The sequence below is a fragment of the Engystomops pustulosus genome, chromosome 7 (genome assembly GCF_040894005.1).
Source record: "Engystomops pustulosus chromosome 7, aEngPut4.maternal, whole genome shotgun sequence".
Lineage (NCBI taxonomy): Eukaryota > Metazoa > Chordata > Amphibia > Anura > Leptodactylidae > Engystomops > Engystomops pustulosus.
In genome coordinates, this window is record NC_092417.1 from 101,939,950 (window position 1) to 101,953,277 (window position 13,328).

The 13,328-nt window shown below is 43.3% G+C and overlaps 1 protein-coding gene across 1 annotated transcript; it reads right to left on the reverse strand.

Moving 5' to 3' along the window:
• Nucleotides 1-901: 901 nt before the first annotated feature.
• Nucleotides 902-13,084, reverse strand: LOC140070698 (CKLF-like MARVEL transmembrane domain-containing protein 3). The gene is made up of 5 exons (XM_072117486.1): nt 12,856-13,084; nt 10,430-10,585; nt 8,340-8,435; nt 7,488-7,611; nt 902-2,416 (listed from the first exon to the last, which is right to left on the reverse strand). Exons 1-5 carry the CDS (start codon nt 13,063-13,065, stop codon nt 2,382-2,384), a joined length of 621 nt encoding a protein of 206 aa, XP_071973587.1. The 5' UTR covers nt 13,066-13,084; the 3' UTR covers nt 902-2,381.
• Between the last annotated feature and the right edge of the window lie 244 nt (nt 13,085-13,328).

A 13,328-nucleotide genomic window follows, 5' to 3' on the forward strand; every position in this document is an offset into this window, starting at 1 on the left:
CACCTGCGATCGTGAACGAGCGGCAGGTGTTTTGCGTTAATTTAATGCAAAACACCGGTGGCTCGTTCCTATTGCAGGCGTTTCCATAGAAACGCTGATACGATCGGGCGCGGCTTTGTTTGCGTTTGCAAGCGCAGACAATGCGCCACGTCTGACATCACCCTAAGGGCGCTGTCCCACATTGCATTTTGGCTGCGTTTTGTAAACGCAGGCTAAACCGCACCCACCGGGGCGGCCCATCGGGAACAAGCCGCCGGTGTTTTGCATTACTTAGAAACGCCAATGCGATCGGGCCGTGGCCCGCCCGATGGGATCAGCTTGGTCTGCGCAGCCATAAACGTCCCATGTGACAGCGCCCTAAGGGTTACGCAACTGGTGGCGTTTTTGGTCTGTTTTTAAGCATGCATTTCAGTCCGTTTAAAAACGCATCAGTTTTTGGCGTGTGGCATCACCTTAAGCCTTACCAAATCTGTGTTTTTTGATTCTCATTTCAATGGACTGCTGTATGCTACCCATTTAAAAAAAAAAAAAAAAATGGTACGGAAGTTTTCGTACGTTCGTATGAAAGGGGCCTTACTCTGCAGTTTTGACCCACTCTCTGCGGTGTAACCATCAAGAGGCATAGGCTGCCCCAGCGGTCTTGCAAAATCACACCAGGTCGGGCATGGGGCAGGAATGCAGGAGGTGGCATCGGTGCAAAAATAATCCTCATTTTTTGTGTAGAAGCGCGGGTAAATATTCCCCTATCTGCCTTTCCAAACAGAAGCACTTGTATTAGGGAATTGTCATGTAGTGTTGGTGCTGCAGGAGGAGAAAACATTGCTGCCATATTCTACCATAGGTCACAGTTGCGCTGAATATTCTATATATTCAGCTTTTCAAGTACACAGTAAAATACCAATATGGTTACATTGTGAGTGGTTTATTATACACATTAACTCAAGTGCAAAAATTGTTTTATTAAAAGTTGACCAGAATAGGGGTGCGTTCACATGTTGTGGTTAACTGCATAGTAGGCAGCTTTGATGTTTGAAAAACTGAACGTGTGGACGCACTCTCAGACGCAGTTTTTGATCCCCAAACCAGGGGTGGAGTGAAAATATAGGAGGAATAATGATATAATATCCACACCTACTAAAGCGCAGCATAGTACTTTACACATTGGGCTGTGTGCCCTTTAGCTGCCCTGTAGTGTAGATAACATCGGTATACTGCACAATCCTGCCCCCATGAGCAATTACCAAAGATTTGTCTGAAGTGGAAAATGGGGTACATTGAGTTCCCACTTTAAAATGTACCATGACCATCGCTGTGGAATCTGTGCTTGAGACTTATTCAATGAAAAGCTGTACTTGTGTACAATAAATGGGGGGGTTCTCAGATGTGTCTGAGGTAAAACTCTTCTAGTTCTCCATGGAAACCATTGAGCGATCAGTTTTAATTTTAACAGCTGTGGGAAAATTAAAGCTGAGCTCTGATTGGTTGCCATGTAAAACTCTTCGGATAAATCTCACCCAATGGGCGATATTTATCAGGGCCTCTGCGCTACCTTAGTGGTGTAGAAGCCCTGAAATGATCTCAAATGCTAGCACTTGTGATTATTTTCCCCAATCCGCCACCTTCACGCCCGTGAATATGAAGGGGAAGGATGGCCAGCAGGGCATGGGGCATTACTGTCCCTGCGCACTCACTGGAGCCGACAAATTTTCACGTGAAAATTTGTCGTCTGCGTTTATTTCTATCCAGGACCCTGCCAGGTACATAGAGGCCGAAGCCTCTTGATGCATCGGGCTACGAAAGCACAATAAATATTCTCCAATGTGTTTATGTGGCTCCATTTTATAGTTGCCTCTATAGTAACTGAAAACACATTTTCAATTGTCAAAGGTGCTTTCATTCAATGTATGAGGCTCCATTCACATGAATGTATGCTTTAATTTCAGTCCTGTATTTGGCCGTATATATAATATATACAGCAAAACGATGAATAGATTGCCCCTTAAATACAAAAGGCAGAAATGTGAACGTGTCCTAAAAAACATATAAATTGCTGTTAAAAATCATTTGCACAGACATCATTGTGGAATGTAATCTTCCCAGTCTTTGCAGCCAAAATAAGTGTCTGTGTCCTAGGTGAGGTCTTCAAAGAAGTAATAGATCCAGAAAAACATTGCTGTTTATCATCTTCCACCTCAATAGTTCACTTTCTAATTTATACAGTTTCTCTGAATTAAAAAAAAATAATTAAAAACTCCCTCACTCTTCTTCTGGAAAGGGACAATTATCACATGTCTGTGGGGTCCAGTGTTGATCACAAATATCCACAGGCACAAGAAGGAAGATATCTCCATTTTTCATTGGGAAGAAACTTTCTTGGCTCATCAATCCGAGTCAGAATCTGTATCATCATCATCACCTGGGGAGAGAACAAGACAGTCGTCATTGGCTGATAGGTAGAGCTTGTTACAACGTAACTTCTCTTTAACCCTCAGTTCCTGTGCCACAAGCATGCACAGTCCATAGAGCCCATAGAACGGAATTTGTCCATGTGTTATCCACAGCAAGAACTGTGTGTATGTAGCCTAAGGCTGCGGTCACACATTGCGTTTTGTTTGCCTTTTCAAACAGCTGAAGAGGAGATTTATAAGGTTCATATAGTTCTAGGTTTATAACAGTTTTTTTAACGCGTTCATCGTGCAGGTTCAATAATTATTTAGCTTTATTCTACGGGTTGTTACGGACGCGATAATACTATATATGTGGGGTTTTTGTTATGATTTAGACTTTTTTTTTGCGTTATATGTCTCTTTATGTGTTATGGGGCTTATGGGCATTTTTGATTGATTTCTTACTTTATTTTCTATTGAATAACCTTTTTATTTATTGTTTCCACCATGGGACATGAACAAGCAAATACTCCACAATACTGATGTATTGCAGGGTATAAGCCGTGTCAGCCTATGCATAGGCTGACACTGTGACTTTAAGATTACATCAGAGACACCATCTTTCAGGCAGTTCTTACAGGCAACTCTGGGGTCCAGATCGGACCCCAGAGTTGCCATAGCAACGATTGGCACCCCCGAAAACAGCTGGTGGGGGGGGAGGGTGCTGGGGCGCGATAGAGGCAAGTTAAATGCCCCGGTCGCACTGACCGCAGCATTTAACGGGTTAAACACCCGCGATCAGAGCCCACTCCGACCGTGGGTATTACACTGGGGTGTTTGGCTCAGATCTTGAGCTGAATCGGCATCGGCTCTGCGTCCGATATATCGGATGCAGAGTGGGAAGTGGTTACCCACTTACCGACACGGGCCGTAATAGTACAGCGCACGTCGGGTTTGGGTACATAGAGAGGCCTCATGGGCTGAGCACCAATCGCAGGTGTTATGCCGGCAAAGCTGCTGGCGGCTTCAAATAGATGGTGGCGCATGGACGCCTTCATCTTGGTGACGATCGTTGCTCCCTGTGATGTCATTAGGGAGCGGCGATCAGTCACCTTGACAGCCTCGGGTCTTCCGAAGACCTAAGGGTGGTGACACACATGGCGTTTTTAGTCCGTTTTCAGATCGTAAAAAACATGTAAATGTAAAAATAAAAAAGATATACATTTTTGAGGGTGCGGTCACATGTCGCGTTTAACACATGCGTTTAAAACCGCATTACAAATGCTGAAGATAGATTTGCCTAATTAAACAGCTGTATAATTAGGCAAATCTATCTTCAGCATTTGCAATGCATTTTTAAACACATGCGTTAAAAGCGACGTGTGACCGCACCCTGAAGGTGGGGAATGAAAAAACAAAAAAGGGCCAGGTAGTTAAGGGGTGCTGGTTATGCTTTATGATCTATTTTTTAAATATGTTTTTTTTTATTATCGATAGCAATTAAATGGTCATTTACTTTAAGTAATATGTCCAATTGTATCTATATGGTTTACTTTTATTTGAAACCGCGTGCGTTTTTTGACCAGTTTTAATTAAGATAATTTGTAAAACCTGTCAAAAACTGATGCATTTAAAAAATGCATTCAAAACGCCATGTGTGGCATCACCCTTAGTTGCTAGCAGTCAGTTACAGGACAGTACAGGTTCACAAGACCACAAAACATTACATAAGGTGAAACCATTACAGTTCAAAATACAGTAGGGACAATAACAGACATACATAGGGGGTAGTACAGAAGGGGTGTCTGTTTGGCGCTAACGTGATTGGGGTTAATCAGTGGTGTGCTGCTATTTGTTTTGGCAGGAGAGACCCTGCTCATGCTCCAATTTTTCAAAGTACCGGTGCTTAAGCTGCCAGGTGCTGGTTACTACTGGAGCCGTGGTACAGAGTTCTTCCTGACTTTTACGATAAGGCACTGGATGTGATCATTTACATTTCAGGTGTTTTCAATGACCCCATAACTGGTGCTCTTGTCTGTCAGGATCCTGTTCCGGTGCTCTGTTACACCAAGGCATGCGACATGGAGCCCCTGCTACTGATGATCGGCTGAGTACTGAAAGGGGGACGACAGGCTAAGGCTGGTGCCACATGTAACGCTTTGTCTGCGTTTGAAAACGCAGACAAAGCCGCACCCACCGGGGCGGGCCGCAGCCCGAGCGCATCAGCGTTTCTATGGTTACGCCTGCGATCGGGAACGAGCCGCCGGTGTTTTGCGTTAATTTAATGCAATTTAATGCTGGTGTGGCACCAGCCTAAGTACCCTGCTTGACAGTAAATACATACATCTATGCATCCTCCATCAAATCTATCTCTATCTCTCTTAAGGATGTCATCTATAGATGTTTCATTTCTACCTACCTACCGATCTCTGTATACCTCACATGTATCTATAATCTATCAGCTCTTTTTCTATCTATATATGAACTATTTATAATTTAACTCTCTATTTTTTCAACTAAAAAAACTGTAAAAACTTGCACTTGCTATCCCTCCCTAATGAATTCAATGCAAAAGTTAACTTAAAGGGGTATACCCACCTGACTTAGTATAGTTTAATTACTCCCTAACACAAAAAAATAGATTTCTTCAATGCATTGTTTTTTTTTAAAATTACCTACATGCTCATAATATACTGTAAATGCGGCTTAACTGCCCCCTAGCAATAGCCCTGTGTTGATTTTAGATGTGACCTCCGCCGCTTGTCAGGAGCAATGCATGTTGCATTGGAAAGAGGCCGCACAGATGCATGGAAAGAGGCTTCCTGGCCTCTGAACCTGCCAGGAAAATTAGAACGCAAATAGCTAGCGCAGCTCGCTAAAACAGGACGGCTGCCGGCATGCTGCTTTTATATGAAGAGGACTTAGTAGCGCCTCTTTCCATGAGCTCGTATTGTCAATACAGGGCTGTTGCTGCAGGGAAGGTGAGCCCGATTTATAGTATATGATGATCATGTATGGGCAAGTAGTTTAAAAAAAACAAACTATGAATTGAAGAAAAAATTTTTAGTGTTAGCGATTGAATAATCTATACTCAGTGAGGTGAAAATACGCCTTTAATGGTACCCTTCATGGTCAGTTAGCATCATCCGTTATGATTTTTTTTGTAATGGTAAAAATTACTTCAAGCTCCGTCCAAAAAACAAAGAAAACCTCATTGCTGTCTAACAGATTACGTAAAAATTGGGATTTATAACGGCCTAATTATGTAATTTCCTGCATGAATTTCAATTCACAAATTTCAATCAATTCCTATTTCTTGTTACATTATTTTGTCAATGAGTATATTTGTTTGATACTTCATGCAGCTATGACCATACAATATATTTTTGAGGGCCCCTGACAGGAACTTATAATTGAATGCGTCCTGTTTTGTTCTGCCTAATCTGCTTCCATTTCAGCAACATGTCCTCATTTCCTGGTCAGTCCCTGCTCGACTTGATATATCCTGTGTCTAATATATGCGAAAGGACACAGAATAAACAGATCCGGAGAAGATGACCATGGAGGTCACATTCCAGTTCTATACAAGGAATATTTGTGATTATATACATGGCAGGGGGTAGACACAATCCTTCATGGCCTTTCTAACTACATAAAAGTGCATGGATTTATCACTGTAAGGAAAATTTCTTATACCTTATGCAGTTTTGTAATTCACAGATATGTTTCTTTGCAGTGTTCAACATGGACATATATTTAGTCAGATATTTGGTGAAGATTTCTCATACGTCGGTACCTGTTTGCCAGTGTATGGTAAAATCTCTGCCCTTCTGGTGCGGCCAGATGCATCCAGAGACTTAGGCCTCCTGATGTATCCCGTGCCTGGGCTGTGGTCCTACCTGGCGTAAGAAATATGTGCAGCATGCACACTGTCATTTTGCGCATGTTCGCTAGCCTACTCCCCTGCATCCCACGCGCCAGATCCATTTCATGACCCCTTGGCACAGAGATAGCATAAAGGGGATAATAATCACAATTACTAGTGTGATTATTTTAGGGCTTCTATGCCAGTTTGTGATAAATGTCTCCCAAAATGTTTTCATGTGCACAACAGACATTATGGGGCACATTAACTAAGGGCTTTAGTCGGACTGTTCATGTTCTTCATGGCTACAACAGCTTGCACAGGTATTTAAGAAGTGTGTGCGCTGCGATTGTGTCGCACACGACCCTTTTAGTGGCGTAGCTGCCCTGGCCTCTATGCAACACAAATTAGGGGGAGTGGTGTCGGTCAATCCGACTCATTCGGACCGAGCGCTGTATCTAACTTTCAAATTGTGTCGCATGTTAAAAGCGCACTACAAAAAGATGGTGAACTCCGTCGGACCTGTGTGGGGAAGGGACACATTCATGTTTTGAGGCACACGCTCTTAGTGAATAGCCGCACTATAGACGGACAATGCACTTTCAGTGAACTCCAGCGTCAATGTAAGTAAATGTGCTCCGTTGTATTCTGGTCCCTTCAGAGAAGCAATGGCTGCCAATATGATTTAAGGATTTATTGTCCAATACAATATATATAAATTTAGTTACTACAGAAATAAACACACATTATCAGTAGGATCATGTACTGTAATAAATTACCTATGTGTGAAAAGGTCCTAGTTTGATATTTCATAGTTATATTTGCTTCTGGAATAGCAGAGTGATGGAGAATCTGACTGACATGACAACGCGCATAAGGGGTTCACCCTTTGATTTGTAAGACTCCTAAATAGCAAGTGCTTAAGTTCTTTCACATGGCAGAAAAGAGGCGATGCAAATGTGCCCCACTCTTGGGACCATAAAAGTCATTTGTGGGACAACCCCCAAATATAAATGTAATGGTCAGTGGGGAGCTGGTGCTAGTGCATGGAGACTTTACTTTTATAACCAAACTTTACTATTTCTCTTCTAAGCAAAGTGATCCAAAGGTGTGGCTCTTGTGAGTTGTTTGTACCGCTGATTTCTAGGACTGGTTTCTCCATTATAATAAGTGATAAAGGTAACCATTCTGCAGCTAGCAGAGGAGCTTACATAGAGTCATGATCATGTACATACCACCTGACTTTCGACGTTGGGGTTCATCATCTGTAGAATCTCCCTTCTTAAGGAATTCGATCAGGTCATTGAAGATAATGTAAAAGTCAAATGCATAGACAATGGTGGCAATAAATCCAAGCACCTGGGAAATGAGAAATATGTAATATAGGATATAGTAATAGGACATCTTCTCACTCAGATGTCAGATTAAACTTCATTTTTAAATATGCTAATATCTAGATTCTCCAATAACATCCTTGTTAGGGTACCCCTGGTGTTCTACTGTTCCTTCTTAGAACATCTGCCATTACACATGCTCATGTAGTATCTGCTCACCACCACTGGTTTGATTCAAAATTAATAGAACAGTAGGGGGGGCCATAACAAGTATGCATCCTCAAGTTAATATTTCTCTGAGGCTGGTGCCACACGCACCGCTTTGTCTGCATTTGAAAACGCAAACGCAGACAAAGCCGCACCCACCGGGCGGCCCGCGGCCCAATCGCATCGGCATTTCTATGGAAACGCCTGCGATCGGGAACGAGCCGCTGGTGTTTTGTATTAAATTAACGCAGACAAAGCGGTGCGTGTGGCACCAGCCTCAGGCCCCTTCTACACTCGCGAGTCTGAGACAATGAACTCGCATCACGTGCTGCTTGCATCACACAACCCGAGCGCTGCAAACCGGAACTGAACTAACATGCTGCGTTCAGTACCGGTTTGCAGCGTTCGGACCGTGCGATGCCGGCAGCATGCGTTGCGAGTGTGATGCGAGTTCATCGCATCACACTCGCGGGTGTAGAAGGGGCCTAACCCTTTCACAAACAAAAAGTTACTGCACTACCTTTAGGTTCCTAAATGAGAACTCACCGCAGCAGCTTTCGATGCCCCACAGGAATATTTTGACACGGCCACAAGTGATATCACAAAATAAATGATGGCAGCTGAGACACAGCGGATAAAGTCCTAGGAGAGATCAGAGGTAACACTATAGCAGCTATGAGCACAGGCACAGGGTAGGTTAATGCACTTTAATCCAAACACACAATGGAGCTATAAATCACCAACGCCAAGATGTGTCACAAGATACCGTAATATTTAGTCTTGAAGGACCCTTCACTAACCCCACCAGACACCATATACAAACAAAGACAATCCAGACCCACATATCAGTGGTATGGTGAGGTAGAGAAATGAGGCACGAACACTGTGCGGATTCATTCTAATTCATTTCCAATTTAGTCCTCAGGCAGTAAACTTCAGACTCTGAGCACAGCAGAAAGAAACCAGCCTACGTTGTAAAGCTCGCATGCTCCCATGCCTTACAGGGAGTCTCCTGCTGTTCAATACACCATTTTCTGGCTATCAGTGAGTAAAAATGTTTGATTACATCCAGAGGCCAAGGACATCTACCATCAACTGTTGGGGATATTTTATTGGGTCTCCACTGTGGACATTTCATTAATGGGGGAGCACTGCTGGGGTCATTACATTTAAGGGGGAGCAGTACTGGGAACATTTTATGAGGTGAGGATCACTGTTGAGGGCATTTCATTATTGTGGGAGCAGTGTTGGGGGCATTGCGTTGTGGGGATTTCTGGGGGCATTTCATTAAAAGTAACCTGTCACCACATTTGCACATATATAGCCAGTGACAGGTTCCTATAGAGCCCTATTAACTATTAACTGCCACCCTTCTTTTATCTAAAAATAGTTTTGCTTACATCTACATAAATCACCTTTTATCTTACATTACCTGTAATCTGTGTCCTGTCCTCATCATGCCTTATGCCTCCTTACTGGTCACAGTTCATGTCATGTGACCAGAGTGACCTCATACCAGATACTTTAGCCTCTTAATAATAGCAAACTGTACCCCATGCATGTATCTGACCACATGAAGTCACAGCAGCCTCCATGGACTTCTACTCCTCTCCATCCTTCATGGAGGCTGCTGTGACTTCATGTAATCACATACATGGTGTACAGTTTTCTATTCTTAGATGGCTAAAGGAGCTGCGATGATGTCACTCTGGTCACATGTCATAAATGTAACACAAGGCACTGTGTAAAAGAATTGAGACAATGTTTCCCATCTGTACATAGAGCTTTATATGTCTATAGCTAATTTGCATATCAGAAAACCGCCTGTAATTAAGGTACAGCACCTCACTGGCAGCTGATTTTAGATTATATGGGGAGGACTTGTAACCCTTTATCAGCAGGTATTGTTAGTCAGGATGGTCAAAATCTGGTGACAGGTCTCTTTAAGTGGTGGACATTTCAATGGGTGGGGGCAGCACTGCTGGGGACTCTATAGAGGGGGGCTGCAAGAAAGAGGGCATTTTAGACCAGGTGCTGCATGAAATGGGACTTTGTATGGGTTGGGGTTATATATGGAGTATTTTTGGGGCACACAATTTTTTTCTCAAAGACCATGGTAAGAGGGTTTCCGGTCCTTGGAAAAAACTTTTAGGTGCCGCCGCTCCCCGAATACAAAAAGGTTGGGTAACACTGGTTTAAGGGACTTAACATTATCATGTGTCACATAATATTTCCTAAATTGGCTGAAGCAAACTCTGACCTGTGCAAAGCAGCAAGTCTATCAAGTTTGCATCATTTTAACGTCTGTCCACGTTACTTTGTGGGTGAATATGGGGTCTCACAAATAGATTCTACTGTAGAACATTAAGTTCCTATTAGAGTATAATATGGTGTGAGGATGTACAGGGCCTGTATGCATAGTATTAGTGCATGAGCATTTTGGCAAACACTTTGGCAGAACAGAACACAGTATGCCAGTTCTCTTATGTCAGCCTGAAATAGTGACTATACATGTGACTTATTTCATACAGCACAAGTCAAAGAGAATGTACTACTGAGAATACACTAATCTTAACCAGATTTGGATGGGGAAGCAGAACTGCATGGTGGGAACTCCCAGATGTCAGGGCACTTACCAGCAGTGGCCAGAAAATTCCCTTCAGCTGTTCATTTAGTTTTGTAGAATAAGCAAAGAATGTGAAGAGAGCCCAGAGGAATTCTATGAGGGGAACGGTCATGAGACTCACGGCGGTGGACGCCACATAACAGATGAATGTGATCAATGACACCACCTACAAGTGAAAAACAAGAAATAAACATGAAGAAATAACCGTAATAATAACCCTACAGTACCAGGCCATTTTTGGGATTCAATTATGGAAGGTTTTTTTTAAACAATTTTTTATTTTATTTAGTTGAAGGAATATAATAATGATAAATGGAAGCCCTTTATTTATCAGCAGTTCCCACAGAAGTACACAAACTAGTAAACTAGAAAATGCAGATTGCAGTTACCTTTTCTATTACTACAAAATTTCAAAGGAACCTTTGCATTCAGGGGGGTTTATGGACTGAAAAAGTTGTAGGACCTTCAATTCCAACCCATACACCTACATTTTGGATACAGAGGAAGACAAAATACCATACAAAGAAGATGCCAATAGACTCATAGGGGCAGATTTATCAAGCTGTCTAAAAGTCAGAATGTTGCCCATGGCAATCAATCACAGCTCTCCTTTAAAATATTCATGAGCACTTTTATAATGAAAGCTGAGCTGTAATTGGTTGCCATGGGCAACAAAGAACATTCTGACTTTTAGACAGCTTGATAAATCTGCCCCATAGTGAAGAAAACGAATCCTGACTTCAATATTGCAGGAAGAATAAATCAGACATCACATGCTGGTGAAGGGACATGCTATGAATCAAAGTTCTCCTTCACGTGAACATGTGTGCATACAATAGGCCACAGACAAAAGTGGCTGTATTTGTGGCCGTGTGTTATCTGCATGTGAGGCCGGGGCCGTAAGCATGCGCAGGAACAGGACCTGCTCTGAGTTTTGTAGCTCAAGCTTTCAGCTGGTACACAGGTTTGTGGAAACTGCGGCAATGTGTATGACCCCATAGAAATACATGAGCACCTGTATTATCTGTTGAAACTAAAGTGTGTGTGCATAAGTCTGTTTCCAGCTGTACATAGATGTATGTGTGCTTTATGACATTACAGAGAGTGTAACAAAGCGGGCTGTGGTGCGACCTCTGATCTTATCAGCAACACATAAGTCTGTTCTCCATGGCCAAGATATGAAATCATCTGTGCAGCATGAGACAGGGAATAACTGCGTTATATCACCACTGATCCTCCCAAGTTCTTGTAGCAACATCACAAGCAATCCTAATACATGCCATCCCCTTTCATAAGTGGCCAAGGCAGGGTAAATCTCTGCTGCTCTTCACTGTCCAAAGTAAATATAAACTTTTTTGTACAGTTACCACCCAACTTTCCCAGAAAATGAGATGCATGAATTAAATAAAGCAGAATAGTGTAAACTTCCTCCAAAATCCTTCCATGCAGACCCCTGACACCACAGTATCACAGCACTAGCCAGGGTGCGGTCATTATACTCTAATCCCCCTAGCTCCTAATGCCCTGAAGTCATCCAAGAATCTGAAAGAGAAGATGCTTTTACCATCTGGAAGGAGTAAACTGCGGCACACTCCCCTTCTCGGGACACATGCTGATTGCATTAAGAAGCTGAGGGATAATAATGAGGTTTGATGAGGCTCAGAAGACAAGAGCAGACTACAGATCAGAGATAAGAAAGGGACCTCTTAGGAAGGCACACATTTTCTCAATGTAGCTTTGGAAGTCACATCTACTAAAAGACCAGCGCCAGTTTTCTGGCAGACTGTGCACATTCTTTTATGTACATATGTATAAACCTAGAAACCCAGGAATCCTGAACCAGAATTTAAAGTGTACAGCAAATATAGAAACACTGATGGTCAGTTATAATGTAGTTATAGGGGGTCATCTAACATAAGTCTGGGTTAGTGCACCAGTTTTGCTTTATCATAGGGTGTATATTATTTAGTTACATCTTCTGTTATATTTGTGACTTTGCAATCCCAATTTATTTTAAAGGTGCAATTTTTTGTGCAACCCAACTGTTGCCTATGAGTTTTTTTGCACAATTCAATATTACATCAAGGCCAACATCTGGATGCAGGCGAAGAACTGACAAATAAGACAGAAACCGGTGCTCCTTGTACAAGGCAGGTTCCGGGGTGTGCATAATGTCGCAAAAAGAAAAATCACTTGCGCAAAAAAATATTCCATAAAAGAAAATCCCCCCCATAGTGTTTCTTCCCATGTTTCTCTGAGCAATGTTCGGTTTCCCCCTGCCCAGGTGTGGTTCCGGGTCCAGTTAGTACTGGCCGGCGCTCATCCCCATACTACAGTACACTCCTAGTTCTAGACTCTGTATGGATCCGTTGTACACCCGCGTAGCGGGCCCGGACTATTGTGTGGGTACCGCTCCTGAGGAGATGCTGCACTCACCCATTCCGCCAGCAGCAGTTGTCCTTTCCTGGATGTCAGGAACTCCCTGCCCGGTATGAGGGCTCTGAGGGCAGATCTCTGTGCCGGCGGCTGCTCCGCACTCTCCGGGTCATCCATTCTCTGTGCCGGCCAGGAGTTTTGTGTTTTTGGGAAGGGAGAGGGGGAGCGGAAACTGTGACAACGCGGAAATGTGCAAAAAGAGTGCAGCATGTGTGATAGTCAGCAGCCGTAACCCCTGCCCGCCGCAGCCACATCCTGTGTGCAGACCACAAGCCTCCCTCACCGGGGTCACACTCCAGCAGCCGGGGGCATCTACCGCCAGTGCAGCCGAGATAGCTGCTGCTCCCACAGACACCACAAGCCCGCCGATATGGCTTATTATCAAGATATCACCCACCTTTCCACAAACCCTGAATGGAGTGGAGTGGTCTTTGTGCTAGAAAGCTGAGTGACCTTGTGGGAGCTTTCCCAAT

Excerpts from the sequence above, each read along its gene's own strand:
- LOC140070698 (XM_072117486.1), bottom strand. The coding sequence starts at position 13,065 with ATGCTGCACTCTTTTTGCACATTTCCGCGTTGTCACAGTTTCCGCTCC. Across the intron at positions 10,586-12,855 it reads AACTGCTGCTGGCGGAATGG|GTGGTGTCATTGATCACATT; the intron begins GTGAGTGCAGCA and ends TTTCACTTGTAG. Across the intron at positions 8,436-10,429 it reads GAATTTTCTGGCCACTGCTG|GACTTTATCCGCTGTGTCTC; the intron begins GTAAGTGCCCTG and ends GATCTCTCCTAG.